Source organism: Vipera ursinii, assembly GCF_947247035.1.
Source record: "Vipera ursinii genome assembly, chromosome: 2".
Classification (NCBI taxonomy): domain Eukaryota; kingdom Metazoa; phylum Chordata; class Lepidosauria; order Squamata; family Viperidae; genus Vipera; species Vipera ursinii.
This window is the reverse complement of record NC_139513.1, coordinates 241,444,285-241,464,221: the sequence shown is the minus strand read 5'-3', so window position 1 is coordinate 241,464,221 and position 19,937 is coordinate 241,444,285. Positions and strand designations below refer to the sequence as shown.

Below are 19,937 nucleotides of genomic sequence, written 5' to 3'. Positions count from 1 at the left end.
TGAAAACTCTAGGTTGATTTGTGACTTACTGTTACTGCTTTTATTAATAATCACCATTGCTGTTATTACTTCAGTGTGTTGATTACAGATTCAAACCATGCTAAAGCTGTTTTGTCACTAATACTTTCAGGCGTTAGTCTGTGATACATTTTTATATAGCCATAACAAAGGCTGGTTTTGTTATAAAATCCTGTAAATCATTGAGAGAAAGAGACCTAAATGACCCCAAAACACAAAGTCAGTTTGAATTATGTAATAATTTATATGACTTACATAGCTTATAATAAAATTATAGGTTACAGTCCTAAAATTTAATAATTAGGGTTTATTTATAGCATGATTAGTAGCAACTATATTACTATTAATATTTAGGAAGAGAATTCAAATAACTGACTCACGCGCAGGAAAACCTAACTGTATCTTACAAAATATTTTAAAACTCTCTGAGATAATTGCTCCATGTGTAACCTCATATTCAAACCAAGATGCAAATACTCAGGGCACAATTATAGGTTGGCACAAATTAGATTCATGCAGTTGTGTGAGTATAAGGCAACCATGTCTGAAGATCTAGATCAGTGTTTCAATTGCACAACTCTAGGGCAGCGTTTCCCAACCTTAGGAACTTGAAGATGCGTGGACTTCAACTCCCAGAATTCCCCAGCCAGCATAGCTGGCTGGGGAATTCTGGGAGTTGAAGTCCACGCATCTTCAAGTTCCTAAGGTTGGAAAACGCTGCTCTAGGGTATCTGAACTTCAGCTTCCAGAATTTCACAGGCTGGGGAATTCTGTGAATTGAAGTTCACATATCTTAAATTTGCTTAGGATGAGAAACACTTCTAGATAATGCAGCCATTTTGTATGATCAGTCAGTTTATTAATAAGACAGAAGCCCATTCTTATCTAAGACAGAACTCTGAGAAGAAAGACTCTGGTCTGTGGCTAGCATTTGGAAAATTGTTACCAAATTCACTATTGGAAAGAAAAGTGCATGCCAAAAAGAGTATGGAAATGCTAAAATTGATGCAACTTGGAGTATAGCACCTTAGATGACATTCTTTAGTGCCCTCTTTAGCTAACTTTATTAAAAGGAAGCAGGAGGCATCTTTGTCTATGTTACCAAAATGATTTGGCAGAACTGTCTGGAATATGTTTTGTATTATCAATTTAAGAAAGTGGCAAAAGAGAAAGCTAACAGGTAGTATAGATAATGATTATGTTCAATTGCAGACTCAGGCTGGCTTAATTTTTGGACAAATCATGGCAAATGTTATCATTCCTTTATATGTATATCGTTGCCCCTTCTGATTTCATAAATAAATGACTATGTGCAACAGCTTAAACTATGAATAAACAGATATGTGCAGCAAAAAAGAAATAAAAATGTCTGCTTGGGCCAAACTGAAAATGTGTGATTGCCTTTTATGATCTTCTTGACATCTTTCAAAAATATTTTATGATATTTTAGAATGGATAAAAGGGTGAGATCAGCCTTGAGACTGGAACAACACTACTGATGGGGATTAACATTGCCTGGAAGATGTGATGCTACACTACAGCTAAGTACTTTTGGCCAAAGTGTAGTTCTTCAAGTGATTAAACTGACACATCTATGCCCCAGTCTCTCTCTTTTCTTTTCTTTCTTTCTTTCTTTCTTTCTTTCTTTCTTTCTTTCTTTCTTTCTTTCTTTCTTTCTTTCTTTCTTCTCTCTCTCTCTCTCTCTCTCTCTCTCTCTCTCTTTCTCTTCTCCCTTCCCTTCCTTTCCCTTCCCTTCCCTTCCCCTCCCTTCATACACACCATTTTTAAATCCAGTTAAACTTCCCTAATACCATCCATTCTATGCTAAGTAAGACATTATTAAGCAGTTCAGTTCAAACATCTGAAGAGTTCCAGCGTGGGGTGAGCTGATCTGGAGAGTAGATCCACAACAAACTCATTTTCTGGGATGGCCCACATATTGCTTTGCATAATGGAAAATATCATACTTTCATTCAGTCATAAAAAAACTAAGTTCTTGATTGTAATGTTGCTCTCCCTAAAAATAGTGGGAATTTCAAAAGGGATTCTAAATGGCAGCTCCTCAGTTTTAATAGCATTTCCCCCACAGGTAAATAATTAGCTGAATATTTGGGAAACACTGTATAAAATTAATTTATATGAAATACTTTGAACAATGTGAGATTGTTTCATTAGTATCTTCTTGTATAAGTAAGATATAGCTAGCCCTGACCTACATATATTTCCTACTATTAAATACGTATCTTTTGTTAACATCCTGTTAGATACTTAAAAATGGTCTATTATGTGTTATTTTGAAAGAGTGAGTACCGTAAGATAGAAATTCATCTAAGTAACTAAAATGTTGCTTCATCTTTGGGTAACTTTATTTATGAAGATGTTAAATCTTTCTACCTCATTAAATGTACTTGAAATAAATATTTTGGATGTTAAATTTTGGGTTAGGACTATATTAGCTTAATGCAACGGACATAAATTTACTCTGACTACAATATATGCTAGATTTAAAAATATAATAATTTAAAAATTATTGACTTGCTGTTGCTATCCAGTGTTAGCAAGATTTTAACAGCAATTATAGCATGGGAGAAACTCAGGCTTGGTTTTTAGTGTCATGTGTGAAATGTAGTGTATGGTTGTCCCTATAGTTCAGCTGCAAGAAAGAAGCTTTCGTCTCAAACTCTTTCAGATTTACTGAGCTGTAGGCACCTGGCATAGCAACAACATAGATCTTTCAGTTAGATTGTTGTTAGGCTGTAATTTATCTACTGTTAAAGACTGAGAGATTAAGACTTTTAGAGAGTTTTTCGTTTTTGGCACCAATATAGGTATAGAAGGGTAAGGCTGAATGCTCAAACAATACCAATTATCTGAGACAAGGAAGAATAATAGACACTGTTAAATAGAAACATTACATAGAACTAAGTTTTCTGTTAAAAACAAATTTAATAAGTGAGCATTTAGATTTGAATACATACACACTATCATGTGTAGGTTTTCCAGTATTGAGGGAACATTCTCATTGCAAAATGGTTGTTGTGAGCTCTATTCTATTATAGGAAAGTATAATGCACATATTACATACAGTATGTAAAGCTATGGGAAACGTTACCAGAAACAGTTTTGATTGAGTTCAGTAAAAGTTCCAGCTATATGTGCTTAGGATTACGGAAAAAACCTAAATACTTGAAAATACACTTTTTGTTGAGCTCATTATTTCTTCTGAAGAATAACACTCTGGATAGTGGTGTGCATTTTTAAAAATGGTTGCCCTTCACCAACAGCAGCTCAATTGAGAAAGCCTAATGCTTGTTATACCCAGGTAATTCATTGATTAATGTTGATGGGGGCAAACCAACCATAACATTTGACCAACAAAAAATCTCCACTTCACTAATATGTCCAGTCCACTATATTGTGCTTTTTATTTTTCACTTTATAAGTAGATCACAATAAAAATGTTATTAATAATTTATTTCCCTATAGTCGGAAAGGTGATAATTTCACCTGACAGAAAAGAGTCAAAGAAAAGTAATATGGATTATTTTAAAATATTTTCAGATATTTCTTTCCAATAACCTTAGACAAAATCCCACATTGTTAGTCAGCCAATTCACATATAAGGATTTTTACGTGAAATACATTGGCTGATGTTTGTAACTCGGGGTAAGAAGCTTTTGTATGTTCGAAGTGCCCTTATTAAACAATTTGAATTCTGTTTTACTTTTGCTGTATTTGCATAAATATCTTTGGTTATTTTATTAATATCTGATTTATTGTGAATTTTTTTCAGTCTGATGATGATTAGAAAATCATTTTTCAGAAACTGATGGACAGAGATCTGAATGAATGCGCCCTTGAAACTAGATGGACTTGAAGTAAACATAGTTTCACAATAAATTTTGAGAGGATGATGAGACAGTCTTACACATGGACATTTTGATACACTTATTAACAATCTTCTAAAAGACTTGTTCAGTTAATCATGGTATTTCTTCCATATGCACAAAGATGAAACTCAATATAAATATTTTCAGGATTTTTAGGTTGGTCTCTTACCTTTCTTCTTGAAAAATATCACTAGTTGACCTGCGATCTGTATTTCTTTTTTCTTCTGATGTTTCTTATATTCAATAATATATAAATAGCTTATCTGTTCTTTTATTTTTCTTCTTTAAAATTGATTTTTTCTTTATTTCTTTAAAAATTATGATTACTTTTGTTTCCTTTGCTGTGAAAAAAATAATTTTTGCATTGGCAGAACATATATTAATTAATATGCGAACACTTTAACTCTGGTAAATGGATCAGAAAGCTGATAATGCTTTATATGTGTGTAGTGTTAGCAAAAGAAAAAAGAAAAAAGCAAACCAGAGCCATGCACATTATCATTTTTTATCCTGACATGGAATAAATATCCACATTAGAGAAAACAAGTTGATGAGTTCCTGGCTTTATCAGGTACACTTACTTTAATGAAACAATCTTGTACCTAAAATATTTAAGAATAATAAATAAAGCTGCATGTGGAATATGTTAGAAATCTTATTCACCTAATGATTATTATTGCTTCTAAGCATACACTTCAAAGACTTTTCATCTACTATCCTCTGGTTCAAGTTGTGTCGATGTCGAAGGGATCCAGTGCTTGTAATTTGAATGTAAATTGATTTGAGTGTATCTTAAATCTTGACTCCTAATCTTTTCAGTGGAAATATAATCCATTTATCTGAATGAGATTTAGCTGTAAACAATGATTAAATGTAAACTATGTTACTTAGAGTATTGTTAAAATAAATGGGACAAGTTACTAACATGCAGCTTACTGATTTATTAGATCTATTATATGTATGAATTTAATCCAATAATGTTAGGATTGCAGCTGCACTTTAAAAGATGGAAAAGTAATTTGTGCATTATATTCATAAAAATTTAAATGTCCTGAAAAATTTGATGTAAAACATGAAACAGTTCTGAAGTGTTAATAGATCTATTCTTAAATCAAGTTTGAAATATACCCAGACAATAATTGAGTTAACTGGTTTTAGATTTCTTTTTTAGAATATAAAATATAGCAAGCGATCAAGTAGCTCTGGTTTATTCAAGAGCAGTAGCAGTAGATGGAATTCAATACAAATTACAAAACATTTATAATAATTTATAATACAATCTTAAATATGGCCACAACAATAATTTCTTTCTGTTTACAGCACCTTATTATGAATAGTGGAAAATATAAAAAAAGAATGGTACTGAATAGTTAAACAGATAATATTTTTAATATAAAACAGAACAGTTCAGTTCCATAATTGTCCAGGTAGAATCTATTCCTAGCAATGGAAAATAATCCTTGGCATGTAGTCTACAATTTGTTCTCCCTAATTTGTAATGCTGATCTTTACTTTTTGGGCAGCACTTCAGAAAAAAGTTCCCAAAACTGTGTTTAGAACGAGTATGTATAACCATCTCAGAACTGTATGTTTATATGATGTTTTGAAGACCACATGTGCATAAATGTGAGTGATACTATATGTTAAATATAAGAGTTTGATCCTAAAACTGTATGGTTAGAGTAAAAAACAAAAAGATGCTTTGGCTTCATTTAATTGAAGCTGCTTGGTAGACATGGTGTCTCCAAGAGAGCCATTAATAATCAGGAAGCTGGGAGGAGGTTACACATCTAAAAGATTGTCAGCAGGGAACAAATTATTCTAGAATCAAGGGTCTGCACTGAAATGTAACTGAAATCTTGACCATACGGATCCTATATCTTGAGACATACCAAATTTCTGTCCTGTTTTTGGTCATTTTAATGTTGTTTAATTGTATAAAAAATCTAATTTAATCCAAGTCACATCTTATGTAAAATTATTACAAAACAGTGAAGGTCATATTTGAATTAACAGTTATATGAAAATAATAATGAGAAATGTTAGCTAGTTGAATTATCTGAATTATTACTGAATAATGAGAATGAAGCCTGATGTTGTCTGCTCTTTTTCTTTAAAAAAAGCAACAACCTGCAATTCTGCTTCTGAATTCTGTTGCATTTGGGAACATACTTACTTGGATATACTGCAATTACTATCTTAGTCAATAATATTTATCTTAGTAGATAATAAAATAGTTTAACACAAAGTTATAATACATTTATAAAATTAACCTCTATAAGTGAGGCTTATACTTAATATAAGTTATAACTAAAATTACAAGTGAAAATATCTAAAACAGACATGTCAAACTCGTGACGTCACGTGACGTCACACAATGTATCAGGACGGTTTTGCCATTCCCAGCAATGGGGTGGGCATGGCTTCGACATGACGCATCTGGCCCGCGGGCCAGCAGTTGACACCCCTGATCTAAAATATACGTAAATTATAATTACAGAGATTACATGCAGGAATGTTGCCCCATCAGGGTCGAATGGATCTTCTGTGCTGCTGCACAAAACCTAGTTACATGCACCATAACAACAAAATATAGTTTGTGTGAATCTGGTTCAAATGTTTCAGAAAAAGGAGCAATAAAATAGAACAAGTTCTGTAGTTTCCTCCTTTCTGGAATCACAAGGGCAAAGCTAATGATACTTTTCTTTATTTACTATCCAACACTGTGTAGAGGAGAACATGGCATTGGGCAAAAGAGAAAGCCTTCTGATGGCTAAGTGTTTCTGGCTATGTAAGGTAGCAGGCAGCAGTGACAATATCTCTGTTGTGTACTAGTGAAAAGAGGGCTGGGGCCTTCCCTACATCTGCTTTCTGCTTTGTGTATCATTTGCTTCAGGATTTATTTTGCCTGTTCATATTCCATTCAGGGAGAGGAGTCTAAATATAAAAGTTTGAACAGCCTTTATCAATGTGGATTGAAAATTGTCCTAAAGAATCAGTGGTGCGAGGCCTTGAGGATAGAAGTTTATTTTCTTGGTCTGGAATTTAAATAGATTTAAAGTTCATCAAAGCTAACAATTAAACTAACTTCAAGTAGTTTAACTTGTAAAGAAGGTTGTATATGAAACTTATTTGCGAAGAGGAATGATAATTATTAGGTATAGCAAAGTTAAATGCTTGTATCATCATATTTTTTCCTATATAAATTTTCCTACATTACATATAAATGAGAATTAGGTTGGAATGGGAACAATCTACAACCTTGATCATTTAATCTTTCCCTGTCCCTCCCATCCTCCAGTTGGCTGCAGGATGTGTAGGATGTCAGACCCACCAAGCTGTAGTTTAAAATCTTAACAAGGCTTTTTTTGTGAAGTCATGGGCCCCAGTTATGGAAATTTATGAAAGTCCACAACTTCATTTAATTTTACTGTTTGAAGAATTCTGTTAAGCAGAAAAGGAGAGAATGGTCACGAAAATATATCTTGAGTTCTAGAATTAAGAATTCTTCTTTTGTAAGCACACTGGTTTATGGGTTTTTCCTCCTCATCAAATTATATTGCTATCCATTTACCTTTGATTCAGCAGAAAACTGTACCCAAATGAAGTAGTTATCTCCACTGCTGAATCCTGTCCTTTCCCTATTGTCTTTACGGCAGGGGTGTCAAACTCAATTTCATTGAGGGCCGCATCAGCATTGTGGTTGCCCTCGGGGCCAGGTGGGCATGGCCTACTGGGTGGGCGTGGCTAGAGTGTGTATGGCCTACTGGGTGGGCATGGCCAGATCTACATCGTTCGCATCAAGGGTGCCTATGGGGGCCTAGGCAGGAGTGGGACAGATCTGGGGGTCTCTGGCAGAAGGAGGGTCTCTGGGCCAGGGCCAAGGCAGAGGGGGCCGTTCCCTCACTGTTTCCAGGATGGCTTCGCGGGCCACATGAAACCACTTTGCGGGCCAGATCCGGCCCCCAGGCCTTGTGTTTGACATGTCTGCTTTACGGTATCTGCCCAATACCTAAATTCCTTCAAAGAATAACAAGTTTTACACACTTTGACCTTGCCCTTGACCATGTCAAATGAAAGAGGAAAACACTTCTTCAGTGCTGGCAGGTGGGGATGAATCAAGCCTGTGACCCTCCTGGAATGGTGGAACATGATGATAGCACTGATGAAGACACCATGGGGGGAAAAAAGATGTTGCAAGGGTTTGTTGGCACTGTGGATAGGTATGAATGATTTCAGAGCTTGGGGGTCAAGAAGGTTGCACTTGAAACTGATCTGACTCAGTACTTGGATTATAAATATATTGACTGAAAATTATGAACCTCTTCAAATGAATTTTCTGTTGGGATCCATAGCATTCCACCCCTATTTTTGCGTACCTAAGAAGGTTCTGCATTCATACTTTTCAACTTGAGGCCACAAGTATTTTATGGATTGAAACTAAAATGACATTTAAAAAACCCAAGAACTTACTACTGTTTTCAAATAACATATTTTTATAGGATTATTCAAATTGCAACATATAATGTGTATGTTTTTCTAGATCTATAATATGCTTCTTAACCTGAGTCTTTGCAAATGTGCAAGTTTATTCCCAACCACTCCAGCTACTTAAGGTTGGCTGGGGATGATGGAATTGTAATATGACGGATTTAAAGATGCAAGGTTGTGGATAGCTGATCTGGATGATGACAAAGAAAATGAAATTTATATTCACCTTTGGAGCAATTTATTGGAAAATAGTTTTAAAACTAAATAGTAGCTACTAGTTTAGCAACAGCAGAATGGAGGCTAGATTTTAGTTATATAATTGATAACCGTGTTGGATAGAAAGGATTTTTGTGCTCTCTGAAACATTAAACTTGCACTAAAATTTATTTGACACAGGAGGAAAGAAAACTATGTCAATTCTACTAGGTTTATTACTTGTGGTTCCAGGATGTATACTTATTCCAAATTTATGGTTTAGACCACCAAATCCCCAACCAACTAGTGAATATTTTTGTTTTATTTTTAGCTGCAATATATATATATATATATATATATATATATATATATATATATATATATATATATATATATATATATATATATATATATATATATATATATATATATATATATATATATACATATATATACATGATGCAAAATTATTGGGGTGAAAGGAATTGCTGTGTAAATAATAAAGAACAAGCATTACTTTTTGAATATATTTCTGTAACAGCATGTGAAACCTTTCATTGTGTTTTAATATCCCAAATATGCTAGAGACCGTAGTTAATTCAAAAAAGTTCACTTTTATTTTATTTATTTTATTTTCAAAATATATTTCTGTGAATAAGCAATGTTCTTGGAAATCCAGAACTTAAAATATAAAAAGAATGTGGAAACTATTGACCTGAAATAGAAAAAAAACACCTTATAAAGTTCTCTTTATTCAAGATTATCAGTTAAAAATTTATTGTAACGTAAAGATGTTGCCCATTTGTTGCAGCAGTGTTTTGCATTAATAAAATTATTAATCTGTTGCTTTCCAAGACATCCAATAACCATAGCTCTTTGTGTAGCTTGCAAATTAATAGAAATCTATTCTAGAAAAGCCAATATAAAATCAATAATAGGAATAATAATGACAGCACGTACAGTAAAATCATAATATAATAAACTAGCAAAACTATAGTTCTACCAGCTTTAGAGGATATAGTACCTGAGAGAATTAAAAAAGGTTTCATATGGTTTTTTTAAAAAACCCTTTAATGTTAGCCTTTTTGGGACAGTATTTTGAAGACCATCCCAACATTAAAAAGTCCTTGTTTTATGGCCATATGCTTCATTAGTTATTAACTGTAATGTATCATAACTGAAATAGTAATGGGGAGAAATATAATTTCATACCTTTGGATACAAATAATGGTACATTATAATAGGGATAATTAGGAATAATGCAAGATTTTAGATCAAACATAATACAAAAATTGTTAAAGTAACCCAGGGTATGGAATAGCTTTCATTTGGATGCTTCTTTGTCCCAAATAAATCATGGTTTGTATATTGTAATGGACACAATAAATCTTGATTTATATGTGCGAACCAGGCCTTGATGTTGAATGCTTTGTTAAAATAAATCTCTTTAGTTTTAATCCACAAAAATCAGTTGAAAGATAGTAAGATGCCATGCTGTCCAGTGTACACTTCCTAGAAAATAAATCTCATTCCAGTCACTAGAACTACCTTTCATATAAATTGGTTTAGATGCAAAGCTACGCCAATATTTTTATTCTTTGAGTAAAGGAGTGGCAATTGATCCCATCCGTTACAGCAAGTGACAGTCATATTTTTGTATCATATCTAAACACAGCAGGCTTCTGACCTTGGGCACCTTTCTATACTACTTGTCTATGCCCTAACCTGCCGCCTGCTTGCCGTATGCCATCCTAAATAAATGCTCCATTATCTGTGGGAATGCATGCCCTAGATTCAGTTGTCTTTCTCTCTGCTCAGTCCAGGCCCGTTTTGAACAGTAGTCTCTGTCATGTTTTGGGATAAGGCAAGCTCTTTTAATGTGCTTTATTTATCAGTACTCCAAGCAAGAGTGCCCAACAAATCTATTCCTATGTATTTCCTTCTGATATTTGCATCTAAAATGTAGTGGATGAGTTCTTGTTTGCCAGCCTCGAAATCAAAACTACAGTCCAGCAGCACTTAGCATTTGCCATTCTCTTTTCTCCACAGGGTGTGACATGTGTGCCGATAACCGAAATGGAGAATGTCCCATGCATGGACCTCTGCACTCCTTGCGCCGCCTGGTGGGAACTAGTAGTGCAGCGGCTGCAGCTCCTCCCCCTGAGATTCCAGAGTGGCTTCGGGATCTGCCACGAGAAGTATGTCTGTGCACCAGCACTGTTCCTGGCTTGGCCTATGGCATCTGTGCAGCCCAGAGGATTCAACAGGGCACTTGGATTGGGCCTTTCCAGGGCATTCTCCTTCTGCCAGAAAAGGTACAAACAGGAGGAGCCAGAAATACTCAGCACCTCTGGGAAGTAAGTCACAGTTTAAAATCTAAATGGGAGCTTGGGTTTCATTTCATGGGAGGTTGGTTTCATTTGTCTTCATTGTCGGTTCTCAGTGGATTTCAGTATGTGAATTAACAGTATTGACATGGAACATCTGAGCCTTTTCAGACTAAATGTGGCATTTTTGTCCAATAATAATAATGATGATGATGATGATGATGATGATGATGATGATGTTACTTGCAAAGTCATGTCCGACCCATCGTGACCCCATGGATAATGTTCCTCCAGGCCTTCCTGTCCTCTACCAACTTCTGGAGTCCATTTAGGCTCACGCCTACTGCTTCAGTGACACCATCCAGCCACCTCATTCTCTGTCGTCCCCTTCTTCTATTGCCCTCAACATTTCCCAGCATTAGGCTCTTCTCCAGTGAGTCCTTCCTTCTCATTAGGTGGCCAAAGTATTTGAGTTTCAACTTCAGGATCTGTCCTTCTAAAGAGCAGTCAGGGTTGATCTCCTCTAGGACTGACAGGTTTGATTGCCTTGCAGTCCAAGGGACTCGCAGGAGTCTTCTCCAGCACCATAGTTCAAAGGCCTCAATTCTTTGGCGCTTAGCCTTTCTTATGGTCCAACTTTCACAGCCATACATTGCAACTGGGAAGACCATAGCCTTGACTATACGCAGTTTTGTTGGCAGGGTGATGTCTCTGCTTTTTAGTCTGCTGTCTAGATTTGCCATGGCTTTCCTCCCCAGGAGCAAGCGTCTTTTAATTTCTTGGCTGCAGTCCTCATCTGCCCAGGAAAATAAAATCTGTCACTACCTCCATTTCTTCCCCATCTATTTGCCAAGAATTGAGAGGGCCAGATGCCATGATCTTGGTTTTCTTAATGTTAACTTTCAACCCAACTTTTGTACTCTCCTTCTTCACCCACATCAAGAGGATAATCATCATCATCATCATCATCATCATCATCAGTGCTTTTTTTGTAAAAGAAAAAGGTGCCGGAACTCACATATGTCATACAACCCGCCTTGCCTACCCTACAAGGTTCCATCCAAAAAAGGTGCCAGAACTCCGTTCTGAGTATTTTATGAGAAAAAAGCCATAATAATAATAATAATAATAATAATAATAATAATAATAATAATAATAATAATAATAATAATAATATAAAGTTGGAAGGGACCTTGGGGGTCATCTAGTCCAACCCCCCTGCTCAGGCAGGAAACCCTATACCATTACAGACAAATGGCTGTCCAGTCTCTTCTTAAAAACATTCAGTGTTGCAGCATTCATCACTTCTGGAGGCAGGTTGTTCCACTGGTCAATTGTTCTGTGAGGAAGTTTCTCCTTAATTCTAGATTCCTTCTCTCCTTTATTAGTTTTCATCCATTGCTTCTTGTCCTGCCTTCAGGCACTTTGGAGAAAAGCTTGACTCCCTCTTCTTTGGGGTAGCCCCTGAGATATTGGAATACTGCTATCATGTTACCCCTAGTCCTTCTTTTCATCAAATTAGGCATACCCAATTCCAGCAACTGTTCCTTATATGTTTTAGCCTCCAGTCCCCCAATCATCTTTATTGCTCTTCTCTGTACTCTTTCTAGACTCTCCACATATTTTTTACATCGTGGTGACCAAAACACGATGCAGTATTCCAATTGGCCTTACCAAGGCATTATAAAGTGCTATTAATACTTCACATGATCTTGATTCTATCCCTCTGTTAATGCAGCCTAGCACTGTGTTGGCTTTTTTGGCAGCTGCAGCACACTGCTGGGTCATATTTAAGTGATTGTCCACTAGGACTCCAAGATCCCTTTCACAGTTACTACTATTGAGCAAGGTACCGCCTATACTATACCTGTACATTTGCTTCTTCTTGCCTAAATGCAGAACCTTACTTTTTTCATGTTGAATTTCATTTTGTTAGATAGTGCCCAGTGTTCAGGTCTGTCCAGATCCTCCTATATCTTAAGCCTATCTTCTGGATTTGGCTATTCCTGCCAGCTTGGTGTCATCTGCAAATTTTATGAGTTCCCCATCTATCCCCTCATCCAAATCATTGATGAAGATGTTGAAGAGCACTGGGCCCAGAACAGAGCCCTGGGGCACCCCACTACACACTTCCTTCCATGTAGATGCAGTTCCATTGAGGACCACAGGCTGAGTACAGCCGGTCAGCCAGCTACGAATCCATCTGGTGGTGATGCTATCTAACCCACATTTTTCTATCTTATCAAGTAGCAGTTTGTGATCTACTTTATCAAATGCCTTACCGAAGTCCAAGTAAATTATATCCACAGCATTCCTCTGGTCTACTAATAGAAATGTAAAGTTAATACGATTCCAAACAAGTGGGATTCTGACTGCTGTCATAGTTTTAAAAATGACACGTTTTATAAAACTTTTATCACAAATATTTTGAGCAGGGGGAAAATAGACTTTTTTATTGTCTTTTCTAAAAATGAAAATTATCTGAAAGCTAGTGCTGCAAAATCTGGACAACCACTAGATGGCAACAGACAGGTAACAGAAAACACTGTTCCATCTGGCAATCATCTGGATTTTGAGCCAAATCTGGTGTCCTATAAAAGCTATATTTATTTAAGCAGTTTCTCTATTAGTTAGCACATAAGTACAATGTTATACTGGTTGACAAATGCATGCTGATTTGGTTTACAGGCACTGTGATTTTTAAAGGCTTTTTCAGATAATAGTTCCAAATTCTTCAACTGTGTTTTAGGAAGTTGGAAATTCTTCCGCTCACTTTGATGTAGCATTTTGCTGTAGCATTTTGGAATTTTAATGTGGGGACTTTAAACCATAGTTTTATATCTATTCTATATTAAACCATATTTTGAATCCTTTTGCGAGGCAAAATGTCTAAAGAAGCAAGACAGCCTCAAATGTCACATGAAGGAAGGTTTCAAAAGGTGCAAGGGAATGCGAGGTTCTCCTCTGTCAATTCATTGGAATTAGATCATAGTTTTGTTTTAGATTATGACTAAATTTCATACAGCCCTGGGAGAATAATCACAACACTGTTTCTAATGTAGTGAAAATAAAATCTCTGTGTTCCTAGCTGAACATTTTAGCTTTTTTATATGATGATAATATCACTGTGAAAGTTGGGCTAAATTCAGTAAAAGCGTACCAAATCATATATCACTGAAAGCAAAGGAATATATCTTAATGGCAATATACTTTCTAGGCATGTTCTCCAAAAGCCAGGTAGGGATTTCAGCTGGAGGTGTTTTGTTTTTTTCCAGAATACCACTAATGCTCATTAATTGACAGAAGAAATACAGAAGCTTATGGGTCAAGTATTCTGCTGTTCATTCATTGGTATACACATTACATTGTATGCAATAAAAAACTTGGTTTAGAAGAGGAAAAAGCTAGTGGAAGAATTACGGATGAGTGTCTTTGGAAGTTGATATGATAATCAAAGTAAGAGAACATGGTAATGAGCATGAGAGATGGTCAGAGGGAGAATGAGAATTTTGTGCAGAAAGAATTCCATATCTTAATTATAGATTTACCATAAATAAACTAAAGAGGTGGGGGAAATGGGTACATTTAAGGCTGTACATACAGTTAGTAGGATACATACAGGGCTTTTTTTCTCATAGAACGCTCAGAACGGAGTTCTGGCACCTTTTTGGGATGGAACCTTATAGGGTAGGCAAGGCAGGTTGTATTACATGTGTGAGTTCCGGCACCTTTTTCTTTTACAAAAAAAGCACTGGATACATATGATGCAGTAATTGAATATAAAGGCTTGGAAGGAAATGTAAGGGTTTAGTCTTGGTTGTCTTAATTTGTTACGGCAATATAACTTTCAACAAAAGAATCAGTCAAACAGTCAGACAGTATAGTATTGGATGAAGGAAAAGAAGCTTGGATTTGAGACTACCCACTGTGAAAGAATGGTTGGTGAAGTTGACAGATCTTGCTGAAATGGATAAACTGACTTCTTTGGTTGGAGAAAAGGCATTATTTACATTTATTGGTGACTGGTTGCCTCTTACAGATTTTTGGGGGTAAACATGAAAAAAAGAACTTGTGACTTATGGTTTTGATGATGAGATAGGATAGTTTATAGAAGGAAGATTAATATGATGTAACTTTAGAGAGAGAGAGATTAAACTATATTTATACTTGTAACTGCTGTGAAGAATATTTGAGGCCATGTTGTATATATATTTATTTTTTCTTTTCTTGCAGTTTTTGCTTTTTCCTTGATTTCTTTCTTTTTGTTTTTTCTTCTTTACTTTATATTTATTATTCTTGTTTTATATATAAGATCCAAGTGTGTGTGTGTGTGTGTGTGTGTGTGTTTGTGTGTCTAATCAGCTAACAAAGAGAGAGAGAGAGCCTGTGGCCTAGGGGTTAAAACAATTGCCTAATGTGCAGTCAGCCCAGGTTTGAATATATATATATGTTTGTTAAGTATTTAGATTACCTTGCTAGGCCCCAAACATGGGACAAGTCTTATTTCCTGTTTCAGCCTAACCCAAGGCCATCCACAGGCAGTGGTCACAGTAGTGACAGCTCATATTTGTGTAAATTTTTTCGGATTGCTAACAAAAAATTAAAGGGAGACTGATATGCATTTCAAACTTATTTGTTCTCATCAGTCAGCCATACCCTTCTGAGATTCGAACCTGGGCTAATTGCACATTAGGCAATTGTTTTAACCCCTAGGCCACAGGCTCTCTCTCTCTCTTTGTTAGCTGATTACACACACAAACACACACACACTTGGATCTTCTCAAATGAAGGTTGGATCAATAAAGCTAGATAACATCAGTACTGAAGTATTATTGAGCCAGGATATTTGCCATGTTAACATGTCTAGAAAGAAAATGATGTAGGACCAAGAATGCTCAAGTTCATACTTTGTGAATTGCAGTGACTGAACATTGAGTTGGAGTGGGTCTAAAATGAATTTTGAGAAAAGATAGGTAAATAATGAGAATGTGAAAGTAGTCTGAAGGGATATAGTATGCAAAAAATGGTGATAAAATAATTGCAATTTGTTGCAATTAATATAGGTAGTCCTTGACCTATGACTGTTTGCTTAACAATGGTTAAAATTAATGATGGCCTCAGAAAAAGTCAGTTACGACCCAAATTCAAACTTACAGCCATTGTCCCATCCCATAGTCACATTATGGCAATTCAGGTGGTTGGCAACTGGCTCACATTTATGACAGATTGCATCATCTTGTGGTCACGCGATTTCAATTTGAGACTTTTAGGACAGTTTCTAGCAGAACCTACCATTGATTAACCTGGATTGGCACATTTAACTATGTGATTGATTTACAACTGCATGACTCCACCTATGGCCATCATAAAAATGGTCATTTATACTTAGACCATATCATTTACAGTAACATTTATTTAAAAACCAAGCAAAATGTTTTACAAATGAAGAATCCAGTTTCTTACTCTTCCTTCTTTTCACGTGTCCTGAAACTTCTGATTCTTAATGGTCTTCAAATAATTTTTGGTATGATTAGAAAACCAATGAAGGGTTACTGCAGAGGCAATTAAGCCCTAATGCAGATGTAGCATGCTTTTATTTGTTTTACTTTGGCAAATATCAGGATTATTGCATTTGATGTATAATTGGACACTGTAGACACAGTTTTTGGCTTGTCTGTGCAAGAGTTCCTGCCACACATTTAGTGTTTGCTTTGTGTGTAATCCATACAGTTCAATATACAGCAGTGTGAAGTAAATTAAACACCATTCCATTACCTCACAACATGGCCTGACACCTATGGGTGTTCACTGGGAAATTGTACAGTCTTTTATCAATCAGCCAAGTGATTTTTTTATAGCACAGGGAAAAGACAATTTCTTTAGGAAGCCAAGAATATGATTCATTTCTGTTGTGATTCTTTTAGTTTTCCATTGGCCCATTTTTAGCTGGGAAAAATTTTGATACATTTTATGCAAAGACAATAAGCTCTGATTTATTTATTTAACAGAAAAAAATAGCACTGAACTTGGCAAGTAAATCTTCATACAGGGATTGATTCCTTTGAAAGTCAGTATTATTTCGAAAGTGCTTGTTTTAAGTTAATGAAACCAATTCTTTCCTAGTATTCTTGTAAATAAACTTTTTCAAAAATTAGATGTTATAGATGAGGATGAGATATTTTTCTTAGTGTTTCTAGTAAAAAAAAGGATCTGTACTAGCTTCCAACATGTAGGAAAACATTATCTCAGTTATTAATGTTTTTGTTCCCCAGAGATAAATTAATCTACTTGCACAAGGTTTCTACTTTCTGTTTAACATCAAATTGTAATAAGACCAGACTCAAGGAATGCATAGAAGGCGCACTTTAAATTCCATGAGAATATAATATGGACATTTAAAAGGTTTGCAAAGTCTCACTACTGAAGTTTTTCAAGCTTTAAGATCTGAAGACCTATGACTGGCACATTATTCACCTTCCCTCCCTTCTTCATATATTGGAAACTGCAGGGCTTTTTTTCTCATAGAACGCTCAGAACGGAGTTCCGGCACCTTTTTTGGATGGAACCTTGTAGGGTAGGCAAGGTGGGTTGTATGACATGTGTGAGTTCCGGCACCTTTTTCTTTTAGAAAAAAAGCACTGGGGAACTGTATAACTATGCAGGACATAGAACTGAAATGAATGCTACTTCTCTTTAACTGATTGATCAAAGGATTAATTCCTACATGTTCTGTTTGCAAATTCTTCTCAGGTTTTTTACATACGAATAACAAATGAGTTTCCTTCTAACCTGACTATGACTTTACTGATTGAGTGAGGATTACTCTATTAGATTTAAATACTTCCTATATTTTTTTTGAAGTTTTGTTTAATAACCAGAAATATAAGGCATGCTTATGCTATTTAGGAATGTTGAATGACTGAAAAAAATATTTTATTTATTCTTTAGAAACAGAATGAATTTGCAGTCCTATTCATATTTAGCTGGGAATGAGATTCATTAAGAACAATATGTTTTATTTCTGGATATATATATATATATATATATATATATATATATATATATATATATATATATATATATATAAAATCCTTCACTGCAATAATATAACATTTGTCTTTTAGATTTAATAGCAGTTACATTTCTAGGATGTAAATTTAACATCTTTGAAAGGGTGTTCTCATTTCTTAAAACGTTATTTGTGATTAAATCCTATTAAGATCAATGGACTCTTCTGCTAGATTCTATGCTAAATTCCTTTGATGTCAAAGGAAAGTAAAATGTAACAAAGGTAAGGCTGAAGATAAGAGAACATTTTAAGTATGCTGGAAGGAAATAGTCCAGACACTCATTTGCTAATCTGAAAATAAATGTGTCTTCACATTTCTTCCACCACACTTAAAACAATTATCTGAATTGGGTCTTGCATCAAATTATAGTCTTTAATATGACAAATGGGAGAAGCAACTTACCTATATTTAATTTAGTTTAATTCAAAATTAGTTTTGTCCTGGTCTTAGTTGTCTGGGCTCTGCCCAGATTTTGAAACATCTTGCTTAATAGAAGAGATGACTTTTAAAAAAAATCCTATGAAATCTGCAATCAGCATATTTCAGGAATTCCAAGATAGTGTAGTTACTTAACACAGTTGGAATCTCACAAGTAGCTTAAAAATTGTGAAAACCATGGAAAGATAAATTATCCTCCTTCCTCTCCCTACAGTATAGACTAAGTTACAAATGTAGAGAAAGATACATGTCACAGTCCCTAAACTGCCTTTTTTGTCTATGTTTTAGATGCAGTAAAGGTTAGCATAAAATTAAGTTCAAACTATAACTATATTAAGATGAATATTATATTACTCAATAATCCATCCTGTATTTCTTGATTGCTTGTCAGCTCTATTTCAAATATATCATGGTTGATGAAATCTGGATAATTTTGCCTTGGAAATAAGGTTGGATCTCAGCCTGCAAAATTGAGAGAAAAGGCACTAACATCAAGGGTGGGCTGATCTAATTATTTATTGTAGATCAGTAGTATTTATATGATTTACTATAGCTAGTATGGTATGAGAAATAGAAGGTAACCAGAAATTAAATAGTTTGTGCAAAAATCTGGTGCTGAATGCAAGTTCAGAATGTGCCTTCTTTTTAAATTCTTTAGATATCTTTTTTAGTAGCTGTTAGGGAGTTTAGAAAAGTAGTTCTGATAAGCTGTTTGTAAATTATGCTAAATTGAATGTCAGAATATTTTGGACCTTTAGATAATCTTGCTAAAGGAGAAATGTGGTTCAATCTTTCATTTGAATATGATAGAATGGAAGAATAATTAAAATGCACAGGGTATGCTAAAACTAATGGTGTGATTATATGAAATTAGCAGTAAACCAGAATTGTATACAGCTATTTGCTTATCAACTAGTTTATGGATTGGATTAGGATATTAAACCCCTATCTCAACATCTTAATTCTCTTGCTTATGTGAAATGTAATGAAACACATCTGACTTACAAAGGATATTTACTTAGAAAAGTCTTCTTGGCAAGAGTCCTAAGTTATTCCTCCATTGTTTGGGTTGGCAATTGTTTTCGCTAGGATTTGTTCCAAATAAATGTCAGCAAAACTGCAGCTATAATTCTTGTGCACGTGTGTGTGCATGTATATATATACAAATAGATAGCCATTGTTAAAATGTATTTAGAAAGTGCCAGTCCAGATACATTACATGCAATCAGTAATGAACTGCGTATTTTTAAAAATATTTTTATTCTGCCTTTATTATTTTTATATATAACTCAAGCAACAACACAGCTGACCTAAGGAAGGAGTAGAATTCACAGTGTCCTGATTTCTAGGCTAATGCCTTAACCTCTAGATGAGGGGTGTTAAATTCACATCACGTGACATGCCGCAAGATATCATGATTTTTTTCCCATTGCCGGCAATGGGGTGGGCGTGGTTTCGGCATGACACATCTGGCCCATGGCCGGCAGTTTGACACTCCTGTTCTAGAA

At 35.0% G+C, this 19,937-nt stretch overlaps 1 protein-coding gene across 1 annotated transcript in view; it reads left to right on the top strand.

Annotated features, from left to right (window-relative positions):
- The window catches only part of PRDM6 (PR/SET domain 6), a gene marked incomplete at both ends in the record, with an annotated part of 96,860 nt that overhangs the window by 7,236 nt on the left and 69,687 nt on the right, over nt 1-19,937 (top strand). Inside the window, one exon of the mRNA XM_083351613.1 lies at nt 10,644-10,951. Coding sequence (XP_083207739.1) covers nt 10,644-10,951 — 308 coding nt within the window. The remainder of the gene's footprint in view (nt 1-10,643; nt 10,952-19,937) is intronic.